General features: G+C 37.4%; 1 protein-coding gene and 1 long non-coding RNA gene across 6 annotated transcripts in view; one reads left to right on the forward strand and one right to left on the reverse strand.

Annotated features, from left to right (window-relative positions):
* The window catches only part of LOC149133159 (uncharacterized), a 23,032-nt gene extending 12,221 nt beyond the window's left edge, over positions 1 to 10,811 (reverse strand). Inside the window, exon 1 of the long non-coding RNA XR_016243555.1 lies at positions 10,676 to 10,811. This is a non-coding gene — a long non-coding RNA (uncharacterized LOC149133159). The remainder of the gene's footprint in view (positions 1 to 10,675) is intronic.
* A 312-nt stretch (positions 10,812 to 11,123) lies between these two features.
* On the forward strand, positions 11,124 to 23,342 carry LOC128249040 (suppressor of cytokine signaling 2-like). Of its 5 annotated transcripts, XR_008265141.2 has the most exons (3): positions 11,124 to 18,240; positions 18,771 to 18,863; positions 19,488 to 23,342. XR_008265141.2 is itself a non-coding variant. In XM_089359232.1 (1 exon), the coding sequence occupies exon 1, from the start codon at positions 11,124 to 11,126 to the stop codon at positions 11,766 to 11,768; it is 645 nt and encodes a 214-aa protein (XP_089215358.1). In that variant the 3' UTR covers positions 11,769 to 23,342. The 5 variants fall into 5 exon arrangements, 1 of the variants encoding a protein (XP_089215358.1); XR_016243552.1 differs by having other exon boundaries at positions 11,124 to 18,863; XR_016243553.1 differs by having other exon boundaries at positions 18,771 to 23,342.
* Positions 23,343 to 24,557: the final 1,215 nt, after the last annotated feature.

A 24,557-nucleotide genomic window follows, 5' to 3' on the forward strand; every position in this document is an offset into this window, starting at 1 on the left:
TACTACGCTCGCATTTATTTATATTTAAATGAGAAGATTGTATGTAATGGCGATAGTAGTTTTGTATCTAATGGCGGTAGGTAGTTTCACTACATATATATATATATATATATATATATATATATATATATATACACACACACATATTCTTTTATTTGTTTTAGTCATTTGACTGCGGCCATGCTGGAGTACCGCCTTTAGTCGAACAAATCGAGCCCAGGACTTATGAAGCGATGTTTTTTTTTTGGGGGGGGGGGGGCAAAAACACACAGAGGATCTTGTTCAAAACACCAGTTTTTCATTAATGTTTTATCTAGTGTTTTTGGTGCCGAAAGACTTTCAAACTTCGTATACTTATCTATTTTGTGTTATAGAACAGAAAAAAAATTTTGTATTCGAATTTATTTCATGTAAAAAATTGTCTTATTTCGATAATTTCAACCAATCACTGACAAGTATTCAGTTGTTTACACTTAACTCCTTTGGCAGTTTAAGCGGTGTAAAGCGTATTTAATCTCCATTGATAATTTCGTTAACATCTGCCTGAACTGTATGAAAGGTTTATTAGCTACTGCCTAACCCTAACCCTAACCCTACTGCCAATATGCTTCAGCCATTTTTTGACAAGGAAATAATAATTTTATCACCGCCCAGCACTTAATGTATTCGGCTGAATGGACGTCAGTCATTGGTTGAAATTACAGAAATACGACAACTTTAACATGGAATAACTTGCGATGTACGTTTTTTTGTTAAGAAGACTAAGAGAAAAAGATGTTTTATATGACACATTCTACCAGTGTCCCAAGTTTCAAAGTGTTTCGTTAAGAAAATACTGGTGCCCCCGTTTTGAACAAGATCCCACACACATCTATACGACGAGCTTCTTTTCAGTCTCCGCCTACCAAATCCACTCACAAGGCTTTGATCGGCCCGAGGTTGTAGTACAAGATATTTGCCCAAGATGCCACGCAGTGGCACTGAACCCGGAACCATGTGGTTGGGAAGCAAGCTACTTACTACACGGCCGCTCCTGCGCCTATAAAGAGGCGGAGGCGGAGGATGCGCAATTGAATTCAGACATCCTGAATGATATTCACTTGAAATATTAGCATCAGTTTGATGGCCTGACTGCAACAAGTGTTGCAACCTTCCAACTGCACTCAAGCAGCCTTCCAGCTGCCCTCAAGCAGCCTTCTAGCTGCCCTCAAGCAGCCTTCCCGTGGCTCTCGAGCAGCCTTCCAGCGGCCCTCGAGCAACCTTCCAGCTGCCCTCAAGCAGCCTTCTAGCTGCCCTCAAGCAGCCTTCCCGTGGCTCTCGAGCAGCCTTCCAGCGGCCCTCGAGCAACCTTCCAGCTGCCCTCAAGCAGCCTTCTAGCTGCCCTCAAGCAGCCTTCCAGCGGCCTTAAAGCAGCTTTCCAGCGGCCCTCGAGCAGCCTTCCAGCGGCCCTGGAGCAGCTTTCCAGCGGCCCTAGAGCAGCCTTCCGGCGGCCCTCGAGCAGCCTTCCAACTGCACTCAAGCAGCCTTCCATCGGCCCTCGAGCAGCCTCCCAGTGACAGTCAACAGTTTTCCGTCTATTAATGCAATAAGTTTTCCTTTTATTGATTAGTATTTTATTTTTTCTTTTGGTGGGGCGGGTGTGGCAATTAGTGATGAAAGGACTTTGATAAACCTTGACGATTGATTGAATGAAGGATTAATCAAAGAATCAATTTACTCTTTTACTTGTTTCAGTCACTTGACTGCGGCCATACTGGGGCACCGCCTTTAGTCGAGTAAATCGACCCCAGGACTTATTCTTTGTAAGCCTAGTACTTATTCTATCGGTCTCTTTTGCCGAACCGCTAAGTTACGGAGACGTAAACACACCAGCATCGGTTGTCAAGCGATGTTGGGTGGGGGGACAAACACAGACACACAAATATATACACACACATATATATATTTAAAAACAAAACCAGGAAAGTTTAAAATAAGAAATTGCAATAAATTAGGATTTAGGGAGTTAAAAGATTAAAAAGCTGGGGGTTTTTTTTCTTCTTTTTTTTTTGAAAAATCATAAACTTCCTTGTTGAAAAGATTGGAATGTGAATAAACATCTTTTGGAAGCAAAAATATGGGGGGGGAAAAAAAAAAAAGGAAACAGAAAAAAAAATGTTATGTGCTTATTTGACACATTTCTGTGTTGCATAGTATTATAATATTAACATTTTTATTTTTTTGATAATTACACAAAAAAAAAGAAAGAAACCACAAATTTATAGAACTAATTTATTAATTAGGTAATTTCAGTAATTAGTAATAGGAGCATGTATGAAACGAAGTCTTTTCATGTCTTGGATGTTTACCACAAGATATAATTACCAGAGAAACAGAAAGTGAAACACTGATAATGCTCACATATTATTTTCATTATTTTTTATGTTGTAAGGCGGCGATCTGGCAGAATCGGTTGCACGCCGGGCAAAATGCTTAGCGGTATTTCGTCTGCCACTACATTCTGAGTTCAAATTCTGCTGAGGTCATCGATTTCTATAATAATTTGAAATTTTTGGCACAAGGCCATGAATTTTGGGGAAAGAGTAAGTTGACTGCATTGACCCCAGCACACAACTGGTACTTAGTTTATCGACCCCCGAAAGGATGAAAGGCAAAGCTGATGTCGGCGGAATTTGAAGTCAGAAAGTGAAGACATGAAATGCTGTTAAGCATTTTTCCAGCATTCTAGCAAATCTGAGGAATATATGCAAATAGTTTTGAGTCTGTCTGCAGAGCACCACACAAGGACATTTCCTTGATGCGACCCCACATTATTTGTGCTGTTTTATAATTCAAAATTGAAAATATTTAGAATCATTAGCAGACTGGGCAAAATATTTAACGACATATCCACCGACTTTATGTCCTGAGTTCAAATCTCACTCAGGTTGACTTTGTCTTTCAACCTTCCAGGGGCTGATACAACCGACTAGCATCTTTCCCTATAATCAGCGCTGGATTAACCATTAAGCAAAATAAGCACATGCTTAGGGCATCAAGGGAAGGAGTGGGGTACCACAGAAATGGTAAATGGTTTACAGCACAAAAGAAATTACTTTAAACTTGCTAATATAAGATTTGGGATACTTTTATCTCTACTAAGTATAAATGTAGATGTACTACCTAAGATTAAGTTTGAGGATCTGATCAAAGAGTTTGCAATTCAAAAAAGTAGGAGGAAACTTTTCAAATATAAATCTTTTCAAACATAATCTTTTATGGGGGCACCAAAGTCTTTTAAGTGCTAAGGGCCTCAATTGGTCTTAATCCAGCCCTACCTATAATTGCTGGCCTTGTGCTAGAATTTGAAATAAAAGGATGGCCATCCAGCCATAGAAACCATACCACAACGGGCAAATGGAATCTGGCCAGCTCCTGTGAAACTGTCCAACCCATGCCAGCATCGAAAACAGGCGTTAAACCAGGGATAGGCAACTTTCCATCAACTGGGAGCCCTGCATTGTACGTTTTCCAAGTGGGAGAGGGCTACATGATAAAACAAGATATGCATAAAATATTATTTGTCCATTTTATACTGAATTTTCTGCAGTTTTTCTTTATTTTATTTGTCACAATATGAAATTAGTAACCTAGAGATTCGTCGAGGGCCGCATGTTACCCGCAGGCCGCAGGTTGCCCATGCATACGTTAAATGATGATAATGATGATACACACACACACACACACGACAGGCTTCCACACAGTTTCTGCCTACCAAAACCACTAACAAAACTTCAGTCAGCCCAAGGTGCCATGCAGCAGAACTGAACACAAATCCATGTGGCTGGGAAACGAACTTATCACAGAGACACGCCTGTGATGTACCTAGATTCAAGGCATTGGTCCTCGCGGTATCCTCCTCTTGTCACTTTTATTTCCCAAGTAATAGCAAGTTAGTAGTAGTAGTAGTAGTAGCAGCAGCAGCAGTAGTAGTTTGGTGGCACCTGCACTCTACATGTGGTTATGTGTATAAGTTCCTCTGCCTTCTCCCACGAATCTAAGTACCACGCAGATGCGTAATACGGCCACTCCCAAGATACAGGCACAATCGAGAACATGCGCACGCACGCACGCACCCACAACTATATCTATATCTATATACATACATATATACATATATACATAGAGAGAGAGAGAGGGGAGAGATATAGACAGAGAGACGCACACAGATACAGACGTACGCATATACCTTCCTCTGTCTCTCCCCCTCTCACTCTTATATATATATATATGTGTGTGTGTGTGTGTGTGTGTAACTGTCTGTACACCAGTATATTGTGTGTGTATACAAACATTCACAAATACGTACGCAATAACGTATACATATACGTATACAAATATGTATGCACACACACATATGCACGCACACACACATGCACAGACGCAGACACACATGCATACACGCACACACACACACACACACACAACGTACCAATTCCACTGGATACCCACGGGCTTCAGTCTCATGTTTCTACGACTTGACGCAAGCGTATCGCAAACATGCGCAGGCGTACGAAACGCTTTCACTTTAGCGTATTCTTAGAAATAAACGTTGCTTTCCGAAAAATCTAACAGTTTGTAGTTTATATGTAAATAGATTTGTGTCACATTCGTAAGTAGCTGGCTTTTATTTTATCAATACGTTTGTTTTGATCACGCAAAATACATATTTCACCAAAACTTACTAACATTTCGGAAAAACTCACCATGCATTTTATATACATACATACACATATATATATTTTTTCTTTATTCTTTTTAGCCATTTGACTGCGGCCGTGCTGGAGTACCGCATTTTTTTTTTGTATTCTAGGCACAAGGCCTGAATTTTTGGGGGAAGTAGAGAGCCAGTCGATTAAATCGATCCAGTACGCAACTGGTATTCAATTTATCAACCTCGAAAGAATAAAAAGCGAAGTCGATCTCGGCGGAATTTGAACTCAGAACGTAAAGACAGACGAAATACCGCTAAGCATTTCGCCCGGCAAGCTAACGTTTCTGCCAGCTACTCGCCGCCTTTATATATATTATTATTCTATATAATGTTTGTGTTTATGTCGAATTATAGTAAGGACAATCTTAGATTAAACTGAAGAAATTACTTGATATTTTGCTAAAGACTAAATATTTCGGACAGCTAGGGTCATAAGTTAATCCTTTACGTATTAAAGCCATAGGACTGCGGTCTTGCTGGGCGACCACTTTCGAATGTTTTGTCAAATAGATAAGCTCCGGTGGGTTTTTTTTTTTTTAATAGGGTGCTCATGCTGAACGGCATATGTTACGGGGACGCAAACAAAACAGCATCGGTAGCCAAGCGGTGTGGTCGGGACAAACACACACGCACACACACACATATATATATACGACGGGCTTCCTTTAGTTTCCATCTACCAAATCCACTCAGAAGACACTTGTTTAAGGCGCCCCGCAGCGGGACTGAACTCGGAACCATATATATATATATATATATATATATATATATATATATATATATATATATCGTTAAATCCACAAGTTTTATTCTCTCTTTGTTTTCTCTCATTCCTTTCTGTTGAAGAGTCTAGGCTCGAAACATAAAAAGCTTTCTCACATTCCCAAGCATCAAACTAATACACCTGTTTGTTGTTTATACACCTGTTTTTGTCTTTTGTTTTTCTGTAAATTTCAACTCTCTCTCTCTCTCTCTCTCTCTCTAGTGGCTAGGGTGTTCGGCTAACGATCGTAGGGCCGCGAGTTCAATTCCCGGCGGTGCATTGTGTCCTTGAGCAAGACACTTTATTTCACGTTGCTCTAGTCCGCTCAGCTGACAAAACTGAGTAGTACTTGTATTTCAAGGGGCAAGCCTTGTCACACTGTGTCACGCTGAATCTCCCCGAGAAGTATGTGAAGGGGTACGCATGTCTGTGGAGTGCTCAGCCACTTGCATGTTAATCTCAGGAGCAAGCTGTTCCGTTGATCGGATCAACTGGAACCCTCGTCGTAAGCGACGGATTGCCACTCATTTATTTAGTTATTTATTTATCTATGGAAATTGAGTGGGAAATTTTACCTGTGAGTGTGTTAAATTATAAGGCACTAAAAGTGAATGACTCTCCCTAGACACAACAGAATATGCTTCAACACACGAACTCAAATAAAGAATCTTGCAAACCAAATCCCAAAACGAAATTATATATATACCGTAAATCCTCGAGTATAATCCACACTTTTTCCCCCAAAATTTAAAGGTCAAAATCCCTAGTGCGTACTATATACGAGGTTAAAAATGAAAAATATTTTCTAAGTGATAAATATGTAAAGGCAATTTACTTAATATTTATTTTTCACGGACGTTATTACTGTTATTTCTTTATTTTCTGCAAAGTACACAAAAAAAGCTACACGTTTGCACTATGTTATAAATACAATAATAATAAAGGACGTGACCGTATATACGTTTACAAACCAAGGACGTTATATAGACCTCCTTGACTCAAGTTGGAGAAGGGGTGCATATTATACACAAGGTTTAGGTTTTTCAGAGGTACAGCCCCCTAAAAATCCCCTGCGTATTATACTCAAGGGCAGACTATACTCGAGGATTTACGGTGTGTATATATATATATATATATATATATATAATGTTTCGTAATGCAAACAGGAAAAATAGAACTCAAATTATGAGTATATGTATATATATTTTTAATATTTGGCAGAAGTAACGGAGTTTCTCAAGAACCGAGAATTTATCACAGACATCAGCACGACAACAAATATGTGATCGCCCCATCTAAAAAATGCATATGTTAAGAAGAAATCGCCTAGAGGTGCATTTGAAATGATATGGATTAGGATTAGGATTATATTAGAATTTGTTAAGGGGTGGAACGAATAATTTATGCACCTGTTCAGAACGTATGAGGAAATAAAGTCGAGTTGTGTGAATTATCCGATCTCAATATAAAGTTTGTTTTCCCTTTTTTTTTGTTTTTCTCATCAAATTCCGAGATAATCTTAATCTATCTGGAACGTATTTGTTACTTGTAGATTTTTATCAAAAAAAAAAAAAAAAAAATCCAGTTTTCAGAAAGTTATGAGGAAACAAATTCGAGAAGGGGGGAACGTCTGAATTTATGCCTATATACATAAATGCTGGTTCAAATGACGCAACAGTTTTGCTAAACAAAATTGTGGTATCATTTAATGTCAGGATACTCACATAAGTGTACCCCACCACCACCTCTGACTAATTAAGTCAAAACTTGGATATTTTGTTGTGAAATTTTCAGGTGATTTCGGTTACAATTAAATCGGAATTTAAAGAGCGGACCCCCCCCCCCCCGAAAAATATTGGTTGATTCTCGCATATGCAGAATGACGCACCACATTCAAATGTGATGTCAGACATATCAAATTCTGATGCAATCGGAATCTAGAGTATCTGAAAGGTATTTGTAGAAAATTTCAATAAAAAATACCTCTTTTTTCTGTAAGTTAGGAGGAAATAAAGTCGATACAATCCATCCAGAAAAAGGTTTTCACAACAATTTCCGATATAACCCAAATGTGCTGTCTAAAATGTATCTACGGAAAACTTTTTAAAACATATCCATTTTTCAAAAGGGTATGAGGAAACAAAGTCGGAGAGGGGGATACATCTGTAGTTTATATATAAATATAGTCCTTTCTGCTATAGGCACAAGGCCTGGAATTTGTAGGGAAGAGGGTAGCCGATTACATCGACGCTAGTGTTTCACTAGTTCTTAATTTATCGACCCCGAAAAATTGAAATGCAAAGTCGGCCACGGCGGAATTTGAACTCAGATTTGGTTGGCCCAGGGCTATAGTAAAATACACTTGCTCGAGTTGGCTCATAGTGAGACTGAACCTGAAATCACATAGTTGAGAAGCAAGCTTCTTAACCACACAGCTATGCTCATGTCTGTGCATATACATACATACATACATACATACATACATACATACATACATACATACATATATATATATATATATATATATATATATATATATATATATATATATATATATACATATGCACTTTTGTATGAGAAGCTGTTGTGTTACTTTTTAATTAAGTCAAATTTTGTGATTTATTTGGCTGCTATTTCTAGCAGGCTCATTTGCTATCTCAGCCATCAAATTGTGTAGTTGGCTATTTAGATAATAAGCTGTTATCTATCTGTGTTGAGGTCATTCCAGGAAAATCGTTTGCGTTAATTTTATATTCCCTTGTAATTAGGCCACCTATCAATGCTGATAGCAAAATCTAGCACACTGTTAATGAATAAAATACTTTGGTTGACGGCTGGAAAGTGTTCCTCAGGGGCACTCTCTACATGAAAAACACATAGTTAAGCAGAAGCAAACATAATACAGTGAGCCTCAAGAGATAAAAAAAATAAATAAATAATATATTTGGTGAAATGAACAGGAAAGATGCTTTGTCCTATGTAAAAACTGCAGGAGATACTCAGAGTCACAAGCGTTTTGCCCCCTTAGCCTGTACGCTTTAGCTGAGAGGGGCAGCGAGGACTGAGCTAGTCTTCACCTGCGGAAGGGTTCCGCTTGCAGTCTCTTCTCAACCATAGCCACCTCGAGGTAGTTTCAGCTGCTTTGCTTAACTCCTTCATGGCTTTCTTCAGCTGCCTGGGTTTCAGGCCTGTCTTCTGCAGGAAATAGTGCACTGATCCAGATGGAAAGCCGTAGCAGCCTACTTCAATGCATGCCCGCCCTTGACAAGGGTCTTGTCGACCAAGACCTGGTATTTTGATTTCTTTATCTGGTGGGAAATATTGAGTCTATCCTTCTAGGGGTTCAACCATGTTGACTGGTTTTGTATTCTTGGAGAGCCGGAACAAGTCTGGTCAGAGTGATGTTACCACCATCTTAAAGTCAATGATTTCACTTTTCCTATATCAGAGACAACAATTTCTTGTCTGAGCATGTGACTGGCTATGAGTAGACGCCGTTAAAACTAACCCCCACCCTCAAACGACATGCATCTGGTGTCCTCACTGGTCACTGCTGGGTGTGTTTTTTTTTTAATACACTTAGATATAGAACTGTATCAGAATCGCCGTACTCGAAAATGGGGGATTCTGTAAAGAAAAAAAAAGGGGGGGGGAGTCCACATTCCTTACGTCCAACCGATTTCTTTTATTTGCCCCCAGGGCGAAGGATGAAGGGACAATACAAAGACAGGTATAAAGTATGGGGGTTTACAATAATAATAATAATAATATCGTAGAAGTAAAATGTTTACGTTTCTGAATATTGATTTAAGCTTCATTTTCCTAGAAATACAGAATTTCTTAGAAATACAGAAGTCTTTCACTTTCTCTTTCTTTTGACAGTTCTTTATTTACGACTTGGTGTCACTGTCAGCGAATACCTGGCGACATTAGCAGTGGCATAATCACCGGTGATGACAGCTCAATACCTGCCGGGACCTGCATTCAACCCTGGGATACAATGGCAGCTGTGGTAATGCTATGTTAAGTTTAAATCTCACATCTTGTTCCATCTTTTGATGACGACTGTAAATAGCAAAATAACTCAAGTTGGCAGAGACGGAGAGCCAGTTCTAACAGCCGGTGGTTTTACAGACAAATACACAAGTTCTCCCCACTTGATTCTGGCCCATGTTCTGACTTCGGAGCGGTACATTGCCGAAAAGCTGTGCCGTATTAAAGACGAGACAAATGCGTTTAGAACGGACCTATCACTGAAGAAATTTGAAAGCAGTGAACAGGCTGCTTTGTCTCGTCGGGGTGTCGGCACAACTCTAAGGTAATGGCGACATAGTTCTAAATATATTGGAACAGCAAATATTCTATCTTTTCTTAGCTATCGTTGTGAAAGTTTCGAAGAGAGTTGCAGCAAAAGAGACAACCGAGACAATGGATGATGTCTGCGACAATTTTTGGATTATTTTCATTTAGATGTTCTACTTTACTTGGGATACATAACCGAGAATTTGTGGGTCTAAGAAGCACAACCCTAAAAGTGATGGGGTGTGTTAGAGGACCATCGACGAGGGAGCGTACTGAAACCCGGTGGAGCACAAAGAGAGTGGCGTTGTGGGGCACAGCTCCGAGATGGGTCACAGAAGCGGCACGATTTTAACACAGAGTAACACAGCTTTGAAACTTCGTTGAGCATATTAGTTTTGTGGAATATTTGCAGCATCAGAGTTCAGAGATACACAACAGGGGCCCAGTTGAGAGACTCAAACTCGGATCACAACAACGACACAACTTCACTCAAGGCAAGCAACTTTCGCAATTATTGTTTTTTTCTTTATTACTTCTCTGTCAATTCTCTTACGTTCTTTCCCTGACAGTACCCCGTTCTCATTCACATGGTCTACACATACACATGATTTTTCAATCTCCGATAGAAACCGAAATTTTGTTTGTAAAAAGAAAAAAAAAAGGAATAAAAGCCTATTTAAAAAAAAATATCACTTAAAATTATTGATTAATATTTTTCGTAACCATATTATCAATTATTACATAATTATTCAGTCAACCCAAAGTAAAGAGAAACACAACGAACTCGTTACATTCAAAGATGATATGTTATACAGTTGAATGAATGGAAAGAAAAAAATTCTTTGTCGTTTACTCACCAACATTCTGCAAATAAATTGTTTTTCAGTTATCAACTCTCAGATTTCACATCCAGCATTTTAAGACATAACTCCGCATCTTTTTACTTATAGGAGGAGTATCTTTTGAAAACAAAATATAAAACCTCATAAATTTCTTTTACTCAATTCACACAATGTTGTCTCGGACTTGGTTTAAGAAAAAAATCAATATTTGTTGGTTTCTCGTCCTTTTAAATTCCTGCTCGAAACTTCGGAACTATTTCATTTCTCTTACATGGATTGTGGCACAATTTCATTTTTCTCTCGGAAAGAAAATAATTAAACAAAAGTAATCCCTGATTACTTACATGTCGACAGAAGGAACTACAACGCAATTGTCTGGATTTTTATACTCAGAGTGTTTTCAAAGAAATTCCAACAAATAAGTCAAACTGATTCGAATTCTCTTGTTTCGTATTCATTCAAAATGAAACGATCACCGAATCAACTCGAGATGAATCTTCACTTGGTTCCAACGTCATCACCACTGACAGATACAAAAATGAAATTTCTACGAATTATTTTAATCAACAAGCAATATTTAAACGAAGGAAAATGGTACTATTCCGAAATGAGCAGGGAGAAGGCACACCACATTCTATTAAATACCGAAAATGGAACCTTTCTCTTACGAAACAGTTTTAATTCAGAGAATGTGTTTGCATTGTCGGTGAAAACCTTCGACAAAGTGATTAGTACCAAAATTATTTCCCGCTACAATTTCTTTCATTTGGATTGTGTCAAAGAAGCCCAAAATAAAATACCTCTTTTTCAAACCGTTATTGAACTTGTACAGTTTTATTCCAATCGTTGTTCAAAAGGACCCCGACATGAAAGAGGGATTCAAAACCATTGGTGCTGGTTCGATAGCTCTGTCAACAAACACATACCAATAATTCTGGAAATTCCATTAAGACACTCAGTTCCAACATTAAAACATCTCTGCAGACTCGTGATCAATGTGTCAGTTGAGAAAACGGAGGCAGAGACCCCACTTCATTATTCCATACGAAAATTACCACTTCCACCTTTTCTCAAAGACTATGTCAGTTCCTATCCATTTGTTATTTAAGTGAGCGAATGGTAACATACACAGAATTAAATATTTCATGAAATCGAAATTAAAGCAACTTGCTATCTATTTATTTATTGCAAATATTTATGACTTAAAAAAAATCGTGTTTATGAGATTTTTCAATCAAAAAGAATCAAAATGTTAAAATCTTTTAATTAATAATACACAGTAATTCAAACTGTCACCAAGAATTAAATAGGGTTTTGGGGCTACAGGTACTGTAAGGTCTTTAGTAATATTTTCAAAAGTGGGGAATGAGAAAAACTAAATAACCAGGTTAACATTGAAATAAAAACGCTCCTTTTAGCCATAGATATATTCAATACGTTTTTGGATTTGGGTTGCAAGATTCTTTATGTGAGTGTTGAAGCATCTTTTGTTGTCTGGAGAGAGTCATTCTCTTTTGGTACCTTATAATTTAACACACTCACCGCTAAAATTTCCACTTATTTCTTTGTTTATTTTTCTAAAATTTTCGTTTCGTCTTGCAACCTTTTCAATAGCTTTGACTCTTTAATACAACTACTACATATGTGCGAGAGAGAATGAGAAAGCTGTTATTGTATTTAGGACACCAGTTTCACTTTCGTTATAACTGGTCATTAACAAAGTGAAAGTGATGCTTTGAAGGCAAGGATAGCCGTGTGTTTGCGTGTGCGATCCAAATCAGAAGATGAAAGAAGAGTTTAGCACATCCATATATATACGTATCTCCTTTTCCCCCTCGTATTTCCTCTCTTTCTCTTTTCCTCTCGTTGCTCACCTATTCTACTTCCTCCCTCTCTTTCTCCCTCTACCACTCTCTCTCTCTTCCCTTTACACCGGCATGGTCACATGCTTCCGGTCAATAATCCTTTCCTTCCTTGGCTTTCGCCAAGTAACGCACGCCACCACTTTGTCTCTCTCGGTTCCGTGCCTCATCGCGTTCATACACACATAATTTTTCTCGTCTGGCCGTAAAGCCTTTTCTGTTTGTTTTCCTGTCTTGTTTTTTGTCCGCCACTACATTCCTCCATGGCTAGATTTAATTTGCGTATACAAATTTAATCTGCGATCCATGGGACGAGCCGTTTTAACGATGCGTCCTGCCCGAAGCTCGTCGAAACGCCGGTGTTAAAACGTGGGTAGCTGATGAAGTAGAATGTTCTCTATGTGGCTCGTGTGTTCTCGTCTACGTTTGTTTGCAATGTCCTGTACCCAGATATGCACCTATACATACAGGTGGATGTCGGTATGCACATACCTGTACGTATATATGCATATACTCATTTACTTTTGTTTATATATATATATATATATATATATATATATATATATATATATTTATGTCTAAGTATCTATGTATAGTAATTGAAAGTTTTTTTTTTTTTGCAGTAGATAATTTGGAATACTTTGGTTTAGCATTCCCAAGTCAGATTATCTCTTAATCTCTAGAGGCCTCTGGCCTGTCCCTTAGGGTTAGATACTTTAACACTTAAACGGTGGATCAGGAACTGATGTTTCTAAAAATTTTACATGGACACGACCTCATCAAAGGAAAGTGGATGTTTTGTAGCACTTTTCAATAATGAGATTGTAAATTTTATTGTATGAGAAAACAACGATCATAATAGTTTTTGTAGTTATTTAATGAGAAAATAAGTATAAAAAATGGTACTAGGGGATACAAGGGTCCCGAAATATTCTCTTCTACTCTAGGCACAAGGCCCGATATTTTGGGGGAGGGGACCAGTCGATTAGATCGACCCAGTACACAACTGGTACTTAATTTATTGACCCTGAAAGGATGAAAGGTAAAGTTGACCTCGGCAGAATTTGAACTTAGAACTTAAAGACATAAAATACCGTTAAGCATTTCGCATTTTTTTTTTTTTTAGTCTGAGCCCCTTGTATCTTTAAGTCAATATTTCGGGACCCTTAATGCGGCGAGCTGGCAGAAACGTTAGGACGCTGGGCAAAATGCTTAACGGTATTTCATCTGTCTTTACGTTCTGAGTTCAAATTCCACCGAGGTCGACTTTGCCTTTCATCCTTTCAGGGTCGATAAATTAAGTACCAGTTGCGTACTGGGGTCGGGACCTTGTGCCTAGAGTAGAAATATTTCGGGACTCATGTATCCCACTAGTTACTAGTGACTAGTACCTAAAAATTACCCTCAAGAAAAAAAAAAAAATTTTGGCTTTTGTCCGATTGGCACACATTCATTGCAACCATTTCGCGTCGTTTAAGGATTAATCTAAATCTCATTTCCACCAGTTAACCATCACTTTAATTTCTGTTGTTAAATTAAGATATTTAATCAGACGAAGAGCTTTTTGCTCGAATCCCCTTTAACATCTGCATTTTCCGAATTCGTAAACTTAATGTTTTTCGTTGGTATAAATTACAACTGTTTTTCTTGAACTTTGTTTTTATTATTATTTATTGTGTTTTTTTGACATCGTTTTAACGAATCTAATAAATTATTGGAACTGTCAAATTAGAAAGTAACAAGAAACACCGATTCTATTTACTATTGATCCAGGAGGTTATTAGGCGGAGGTAAAGAATGCGCACACCATCCGATCTAATCGACTGACTCCCTCCCCAAATAATTTCGAGCCGTATGCCTAGAGTAGAAAAGAATATATTGATATGGATATCTCGAAATTTATCGTCTGAAACAGAATTTAAAAAAAATATTTTTCAAAAACTTAGATGATACTTCAATTTATTTCGGTTTGAAACATTCTCTAAAAATATGAGTCATTTGTGCAAAGAAATTTCGGAAACAATTCTAGCTTTCCAACCATGGTCATTCTGTCCCTTAACCATTAACTCTAAATCTGAGATTTAAATAATAAGAGGGCTTTCCAATTATAGACTGTTAATTTTTATATTTACAGCAGGATTAGTAAATTAACCATTACTTAAATGAAATAGGTGTCATTGTTAATCAGTGGACTTTTGGAATAGCTATCACTACCTCATGGGGAAGGAAAAGAGAAAAGAATTGGATGGTTATCCGTTCGTCCATTCCTGGTGAAATTGTGGGGGTAGAATCTTCAAGCATCTCCCGTATAAGAGTCTGTCAGAAGCAATTGTCATGGCACATGGTTCATTGTTTAATGATAAAGTGATGGTATGTTGTCAACTGATAGTACCATGAAAGGGAATAATACTACTGCTATTTAGCCCTAGGAAGCACCGCTTCCTGTCAACCATGACACATTTCCTGTGTCTTAAATAGCAGTAGTATTTTTGCCTTTCATGGGACTGTCACATTAAGTTGACAACATACCACCATTTTATCGTGTTACAACTGTATAAATCTCTCTCAGAGATTTAGAAATGTATTATTCCCATTGTTTAATGGTCTAGCAACTAATGCTTTAGGATTAAAAAAACTAATAGTTGTCTATAACTGGGGAGTACCATAATACATATGATAAATTGGACCAAATTATATTGAATATTACTAAATGTGCCAAACCAAAATAAATTAGAATGTGTTCAATTTAGAAAATTACTATTTTTGAATCTCACAACGAGAGATATTCAGCCATATTATATTGGTAAAAGTATGGTTATACTTTTACCAATATAATATGGCAGTCCTGGTTTAGAACGAATGTTGCTGTAATTTGGCAGCGCTACCTCTAGCCGAACAGTGATGGCCACCTATCCATGCCCTTTAAGTTACAAATTATGTTCCAATTTAAGTTCTTTATGGAACAATTGAGCCTGTTCCATTATGAAGCTACTTGACAAATTCCATTCCATGAATTTGACATTATCAAAACCATTCTATTATTCTTGAATTACACTGGTACTCTTACCATATTCCATTGTTTTTCTAATGGTCATTCAAAATAACTGTCAGGAATAAATTGGAATTTCTCTCTTTTTTCTCCTGGTGTTTTTTCCTTTGTCATCAGAAAATGTACAGACAAAAATAAATGCAAAATGATATAATTCCTATCAAATACCATTTTATACATGCTTGTTTTCATTTCCCAGACAAAACGAAACTGTGAATTTAACTTTCACTTTAAGACATCAGTGAGACTCACATCTCTCTTAGAAACCGTACCCGGGATGAAATTTAAGTAAAATAAGCCAAGGAGGTCACAAAATCAAGAGATATCACTTGCACAAGTGTTGTATGAAAAGACTTAAAAAAGCACAGCTGTACTCACTGCCACCTGGTGGGATATCCACTAAATAGGTCAGCTTGCTTACAAGAATTTCAAGTTCTTGCTTGTAATTTGTATAGCCTAATAGAAGTACAGTGATACGTCACAGTACGAGTTTCATTCATTCTATGACCGAGCTCGTCTTACAATTCACTTGTTTTACAAATCAAATTTCCCTTTGAAATTAACTAAAATATAATTAATCATTCCAGCCCCCCCCCCCCCCTCCAAAAAAAAACCACTCAAAAATAACTTTTAATGGGTTTTAAAACAGAAAAGGTGTAGACAGAAGTAAAATGACAATTATAAAAAGAAAAAGAAAAGAGAATGCAAAACAATATGTAAACTGAATTACCTTAAAGGTGGGATGATTTGTGTGCTCATACTTCAAGACAAAAAATTTGCATGCTTCTTGGATCGTACAGCAAATTACTGGTACAATGGGTCACTTGTACAGCAAGACTCAACAGTGCTGAGTCATTTGGTGTTGAACCTGTATCGTTTATCAAGTTATGATTTTTGTCTCCCCAATTTGTAAGATGTTAAAAGCAGTCTTACTCACAGAATATGATCTACATATCTAGGGTGTATGGCTACAAAATGCTTATCGGGTTACTTTGTAATATAGTGAGGGTATTTACTCTTTGTCTTCAACTCATTGTGTGGTTAAGTAGCTTGTTTGCAATCACATGGCATTGAGTTCAGTCCTGCTGTGTGACACCTTGGACAAGTGTCTCCTGCTTTTAGCCCTGGGCTGACCAATGCCCTGGGCTGACCAATGCCCTGGGAGTGAATTTGGTTGGTGAAAGCCCATTCTACATACTGTTCATACATACATGTATATATATATTTGTATATGTATCTTATGGTTGTGTTTATCCTCCTACCCTTTGACAACTGGTGTTGGTTCATTTACATCCCAATAACTTAGTGGTTCAAGGAAAGACACCAGTAGGACAAATACTAGATTTAACCCCATTAGTCACGGATAAAAAAGTAAAACTATTTAAAAAAAAAATTTTTTATTTATGCCAAAATACAAGTTAGGGTTGACCTGGCGTTAAACAACACATCCAATCAGTTCATCTAAATAAATGCTCGACCTACTAGTAATAGCAGCCAAATTTTCATCATGTCACACCCAATTATATTTTTGGAAAATGTACATATGTGATAATGTTGCTGTTGGTTTACTTCATGTCCAGAAAAAGTCATGATGGTCATGGCTGGAATGCTTTTGATCATAGAACTGTAGAATCAGAACTGACATAGGTCTAAGTGTGAGGAACTGTTATCATATAAGATTTAAGACATCACCACAACGACAATCGCAACATCAAGTGTGTCACCATTTTCATTTGGAATTCTCAAATCTTTCTGATTTCATGTTGACACTGGAGATAAAATAAATTAAAAAAGAAAATATAAAATTACAACTGCATGGAAAATTAAAAAACAAAAGAAAAGAAAAGAAAAATAACAAAAGAAAACAAAGAAGGTTGTTTTAATTTTTTAACATTTAACCTTGCCATATCTGGCACAAATGTTTGTTTTGTATTCAAACCTGCTAGATCTGGCTTCTCGCACCTACTCTACAATGTCATTCTAAAAATAAAACAAATCATTGAAATCTTGAAGTTACAAGATAATCCATGATTAATTCAAAATTTAATAAATAAAACTTACGTTTGACAGAGTAAATCTGAAAATGAAAGAATTATAATTAATTTTTTTGGAAAAAAAAAAACAAATAGAAAACTTCATTGTTTACGACACATTGTCTTGGATCCAATCTCTTTCCCTTCATGCACACCTGTGAAATACCTTGATTATTTTAAGGAGAATATTAAGGACAGCATGGACAGAGAAAATGTGGTAAATAAGAAACTGGTTGAAGGGAAAAGAAGCAGATGATGGAGAAGGGAGATCCGGGTGTCAAGTTTAATGAACTGGTTTGGAAGAAAGAAGTATCAAACATCAGGAAGTGGCACCATTACTGAAAACAAAGAATAGAGAATTATGGCAGGACATGATTGCCCTCTGTCCAACATTCTGGACATGGCACCCAAAGAAGAAGATTTGTAAATAACAAAACAAGTAGCAAAAGAGAGGATTTGACAATGAAAACACAAGAATTTCTGCTGCAGAATAAGAAAATTGACCAATTTTTAATGGCTGTTTTGAAGACAAGAAAGACCAAAGGAAAAGAATAACCAACAAGATGTGTAGCATAGTAAAGGCATCAACACTAAAAAGAACATTAACAACAACAGCTACAGCAACAACAATATAAAGTAAGGTATTTACTTTCACACATGTACAGGGTAACCCAAAAGTCACAAATGGCTCTGAAATTCGCATAAATTTGCTTTAATTATTTTTTTTGGTTTTTGTAATTTAGAAAACGTGATGTTTCCACCCCTAACAAACATATTTCCTATGTTATTGATAACACCCAGAAGATGCTTCTTTTCCAATCACCAAAGTGATTGAAGCTTTGGCTGGGTGGAATTGCTGTCATCAAATGGTACCCAATATTGGTCGGTCAGTAGAGGTGGCCGAATCACTGTCCATCATCTCCTTGTTTTTCAACCTTAACTCCTCTCTCTTGCTCCATACTTACCGAGAGGCCCTTCCTGCTGCCTCTCTCACCCTGTGCATGGCCACCCTTCACTCTTTTCCCCTCATTCCAATGGCTGTAAGCATCATCTATGAATTGTATGTGGTGCTAAGGCACCATGAATTTAAAACAGAATATAAATGAATTATTATCACCTTTGTGACTCTTGGGCCACCCTACACAATCTGTATTTATTATCTTCAGGAAAGTTTGGTATGCTTTAGGTTGGGTGGCCACCACTGGACCACATGGCGAACCACAAAGAAATAAAGCATATGCTTGCGAAGACCTGTTGAGGTAAGTGAAATCACTGTTGTGGCCGATGACAGTACCGCCTGATTGGCACCCGTGTCAGTGGAACGTTAGAAGCACCATTCAAGCATGACCATTGCCAGGGCCACTGACTGGCTCCTGTGCCGGTGGCATGGAAAAAAAGCTCCATTCGAGCGTGGTAGTTGCCAGTGCCACTGAACTGGCTCCTGTGCAGGTGGCACATAAAATGCACCGTTTGAGCGTGACCGATACCAGTACTGCCTGACTGGCCCTCGTGCCGGTGGCACGTAAAAGCACCCACAACACCCTCGGAATGGTTGACATTAGGAAGGGCATCCAGCTGTAGAAACTTTGCCAGATCAGATTTGAGACTGGTGCAGCCCTCAGTAAAACCGTCCAACCCATGCCAGCATGGAAAGCGGACGTTAAAAGATGATGATGATATATATATATGTACATATCCAGATATGTGTGTGTTTGTGCGTGTGTGTGTATTTGTTACATAGAATATTTTACATTTATTTTTCAAATGTCAACGTTCATAACTGTCTGAAGACATATTTTGTTGTTTAAAATTGTTTGTATTTTATTTCCTGTTTTGTTAAAACGATATTTGATTGATAAAAGTTCCATTCTTATATTCTCCAGCCCCTGAAAAAGAGAAACCTCAATAAAATTGCTGAATGCTGTGAAGAACTTTCTTGGCAAATGACAACAGACATGGATAAGGAATGCTTTCATAGTTGACTCTTTCATATGTGGCATGAAATACTTCCCTGAAATTCTTCAGATTGTCTGTGAATTTCATAAGAACTCTTTAAAAAATGCCTCAATTATGCCAACATCAAGTAAATTTATGGCAACTTTTTGAATATGGATGAAACTCTTCATGTTTTCCAGTGAATTGTGTCACTGAAAATGTTTCCTTATCCAAAAGAAGTTTGTTTGGCAAAGATTCATGAACACATTTGAAACCCTGATCTCTTCTATTACTTCTACAATAACCTCTCTTCCAGTCAGCTCTACATCTCCACTGCCATCACTTAGAATCCCCTCACTCAACCATTTCCTCTTTCTCTTTCATCATTCCTAACATATCTTGCTTACCAGATATCATATCACAACCTCCTAAGCATCAGCGCCCTGCCCCCTTTCGTCACGTCTAGCATCATCCATTCCTTCATTGATGGTAGCAGCCCTTTATTTGTCTCTAACCGTTTGTACCTAGTATCATCTGTGAGTCATGCTGATACCTGCTTCATACCAAATATCCACCGGTACCTATTTACATGCCAAATATAAACAGCTTCTTTGATGGTTTTCTCTTTGCAAACCTTGTGCATTGTGGTTACAATAAATAAATAAATAAATAAATAAATAAAACAGCCAAAAACAAATGCTGCATACATATCAGTGGCTGTCAGCCATTCCCCCCCCCCCTATGATGGACCCCGTTTGGTTCCTATTTTACTTCTCTGGACCCTTATACACATTGAATGTTTTTAAAAAAGATCCTCTTATATTTTCATAATTAAATATTAGAAATTGTATAAAATAACTGTTAAAATATTTTGTAAAATATTTACAATGGACAAATAGGTGACATCACCTTGTTTGTTTTTACCACAACGTTTCAGCTGGTGTACTCCCCGGCCTTCATCAGGTGTTCTGGTGGAATTTCAAACCCAACCCTTTAGTTGACTAATGGGTACTCTGTTCTCATTCATAAGGTATTCTTTTTTTTTTTGTTGATGTTAGTATTATTATTAGTGGAGGCACAATGGCTCAGTGGTTAGGGTAGCGGATTCGCGGTCATAGGATCACGGTTTCGATTCCCAGACCGGGCGGTGTGTGTGTTTATTGAGCGAAAGCACCTGAAGCTCCACGAGGCTCCGGCAGGGGATGATGGCGAACCCTGCTGTACTCACCACAACTTTCTCTCACTCTTACTTCCTGTTTCTGTTGTGCCTGTAATTCAAAGGGTCAGCCTTGTCACGCTGAATATCCCCGAGAACTACGTTAAGGGTACACATGTCTGTGGAGTGCTCAGCCACTTTCACGTTAGTTTATTATCATTGTGAATCTTTTTGGATATATTATCACCCTCAACACACTAAAATTACATCTCAAAATTTGGTCCCTTCAATTTTTTTTTTTTTATCAGAGCCAGGAAATACTTCAGTCTCACCCCACCCAACAACTACTAACTTTGGTCACTTCGGTATTCTATATTAAATCTGGTTTTTCGTTGTGTGTCTGTGAAACTAAGTAATGTAATTCTGATATGTGGTTTGTGCCTGAAGAATATTTTTGAGATATTTCCAATTTTTCATGTTTTCAGAGGTCAGATGGAATTTGTTGAAGCAGATTTTCTATGGCTGGATGCTCTCTCTGTCACCAACTCTCTCTAATTTCCAAGCAATTAAAGAAAATTCCAAAAAGCAAAAAGAACCTTACCTGATCTTCTCCCTCCCATACCACCAAACCTTTAAAATACTCCATTCTATCCAAGTTTTTACCTGAACTTGTTAACTTATAAATATTTCAGTTGATATCAAACTGTATCCATTTCTTCAGTGTTGGACGGCATGAAATGACCCTAGGCTCTGCTTTTTCTTTAGACTGTTTTATATTTTTTATATTTTTTATCTTTTACCCATTTCAGTCATTAGACTGTGACCATGCTGGGGCACTGCCTTGAATTTTTAGTGGAATGAATCAACCCCAGTACTTATTTATTAAGCGTAGTACTAATTCTATCGATCCCTTTTGCCAAACTGCTAAGTTACAGGAATGTAAACACATCAACACCAATTTTCAAGTGGGGATATGGGGACAAACACTGACACATACACACACACACACACACACACACACACACACACACACACACACACACACACACATATATATACACGATGAGCTTCTTTCAGTTTCCATCTACTAAATCCACTCACAAGGCTTTGGTAGGCCCAAGGCCATAGAAGAAGACTCTTGCCCAAGATGCCACGCAGTGGGACTGAACCCAGGACCATGTGGTTGGTAAGCCAGCTTCTTACCACACAAAGAAGCAATTTAAGTGAATCCATGATCCTGACTTTGAGGTTGTGGAGCTTCGTTTCTAAGGTCAATCTCATTGCATAGCAATTGGCTTCAAGAAGACCATGGGAATGAAACTTGGTAGATGGGAACCTGTCCTATATGCGCGCGCGCGCGCGTGTGTGTGTGTGTGTGTGTGCACAACAGAAAGAAGAGAACACAACATATGTTGGATAAGAATTACCTCCCATTGAGCACCTATTGCGAGTCATCTGGAAACCATTTCTATCATGTGATCTGAACTGACCAATGAGAACTAAATTCATTCATCATCGAATGGCAATCAGCTTTTTGTTTTTCCTTTAGGATCTGTAATCACTTCATTATTCTATGTTCAATATTTTTGGGATGTGTGTTTGTGAAACTTTAATTAAGTGCAATCCCGAATCATTTCATATACATAAATGTGTGTGTGTGTGTGTAAGAAAAGGCATAGATAACGGGCTTTACATATTTATTTATTTACCAGATGCACTCACAAAGCTTTGCTTGGGGTTGATGAAATAAATACCAGTTGAACACTGGGGTTGATGTAATCGATCCATTCACACCTCCCCCAGGCTGCCCTTGTGACAAAAATTTGAAATAGTTGTTATAGTTTGAGTTGAGGTGGTCAGTTGGCTGAATCGTTAACTGGACAAAATACTTAGTGGCATTTTACCCATCTTTACATTCTGAATTCAAATTCCATCAAGGTTGACGTGTTTGCCTTTTATCCTTTTAGGGTCCATAAATAAATACCAGTTGAGCACCTGGATTGATATAACTGACTGACCCCTCTCACCAAAATTTCAGGCCTTGTGTCTATCATAGAAAGAGTTATGGCCAATATTCTACTCTGTATATATATTTTTCTCTACTTTAGGCACAAGGCCCATAATTTTTGGGGAGGGGATCAGTCGATTAGATCGACCCCAGTATGCAACTGGTACTTAATTTTTCGATCTAGAAAGGACGAGAGGCAAAGTCGACCTTGGTGGAATTTGAACTCAGAACGTAAAAACAGACGAAATACTGCTAAGCATTTCACACGCCATGCTAACATTTCTGGCAGCCTGCCATCTTATACTGCTCTGTACATTAACAAAAACATTTTATTCCTGTTTATGTATGTATAAAACATATATATATATACTCTATATTTTTGTGCTTTGAGTATGTTTTAGTAATGCTTTGCGAGGCCTTATTACTTGTTCCCCTCCATGGGTCATCTCCTGTCATCTCGCTATACTACACCCACCAAGAGGAGGGGCAGCTTCAGTGAAGGAGTTCTTTGCCTCGAAAGACAAGGCTAGGATCAAAGAAAGGTGCTTCAGACAGTATGACATGATGACCTCTAAGTTGAATATCAAACCTGCTTTTGTTGTAAACTTGATGAATAAAGCAAATGATTTACCAAAATATTGCAGAAGTATTATCATTATCATTATTATTATTATTATTATTATTATTATTATTATTATTATTATTATTATTATTATTATTATTACTACTATTATTATTATTATTATTATCATTATTATTATTATTATTATTATTATCATTATTATTATTATTATTATTATTATTATTATTATTGTAATCGTTAGCACCCTGAGTGAAATGCTTGGAAGTATTTTGTCAGACTTTATGTTCCGAGTTCAAATTCTGCTGAGGTCAACTTTGTCTTTTAAAATTTCAGGGTCATTGAAATAAGTACCAGTTACGCACTGGGGATCAATGTAATTGACTATCCCCCTCCCCCAAATTTCTGGCCTTGTGCCTATAGTAGAAAGGATTATTATTATTATTATTATTGTAATAGTAGTAGTTGTTATTTTAGTGGTGGTGGTCGTGGTTGTAGTGCTGATGGTGTATAAATTTGTTGTTGTAGTGGTAGTCACCATTATTCTGGTTCCAGTAGTAGCAACAGCTGCAGAAGTTTTAGTAATGGCAGTGGCCATAGTAGTAGTAGTAGTAGTAGTAGTGGTGGTGGTAGTTTCCACTGGTTGTTGTTGTTGTTGTGTTGGTGAGGCATAAAGCTGACATTTTGGACAGTTCAAAGAAGTGATTTGGTTTGTAAACTGTTTTAAGGAATAGAATAACGTTATTTGAAGACAGCTGAGAGTTGTCGGTCGCGTTGGTGTTAGAGGGGACACAAACACACACACACACATACACACACACACATACAGCACAGAAACAGTACACTTGTGCTGACAAGCAAATAAACACACACACATTTTTAAAGATATCTAAGTACATACAAACGCAAATACGTTGACGACTATAAGCATACATAAACAGATGAATGCATACATTCATACACCCACACACACACATATATATATACACACGCATTTGTATACATACATACACACATATATATCTACATATATATGTATACACACACATATATATATACATGTATATATACATCTACATATGTACACACATGTACCTATATATATATATATATATATATATATATATATATATATATGTATAGACATATATATATATACATATATGTATAGACATATATATATATATGTTTGTGTGTGTGTGTGTGTATGAATGTATGTATATGCATATATGGCCACATACCTACACACATATATACATTCACTGACAGATGCA

This window comes from Octopus bimaculoides, chromosome 11 (genome assembly GCF_046866305.1).
Source record: "Octopus bimaculoides isolate indiv1 chromosome 11, ASM4686630v1, whole genome shotgun sequence".
Classification (NCBI taxonomy): domain Eukaryota; kingdom Metazoa; phylum Mollusca; class Cephalopoda; order Octopoda; family Octopodidae; genus Octopus; species Octopus bimaculoides.

Bases quoted from the DNA above. Each gene is read 5' to 3' on its own strand.
- LOC128249040 (XM_089359232.1), top strand. From the start codon at position 11,124: ATGAAACGATCACCGAATCAACTCGAGATGAATCTTCACTTGGTTCCA.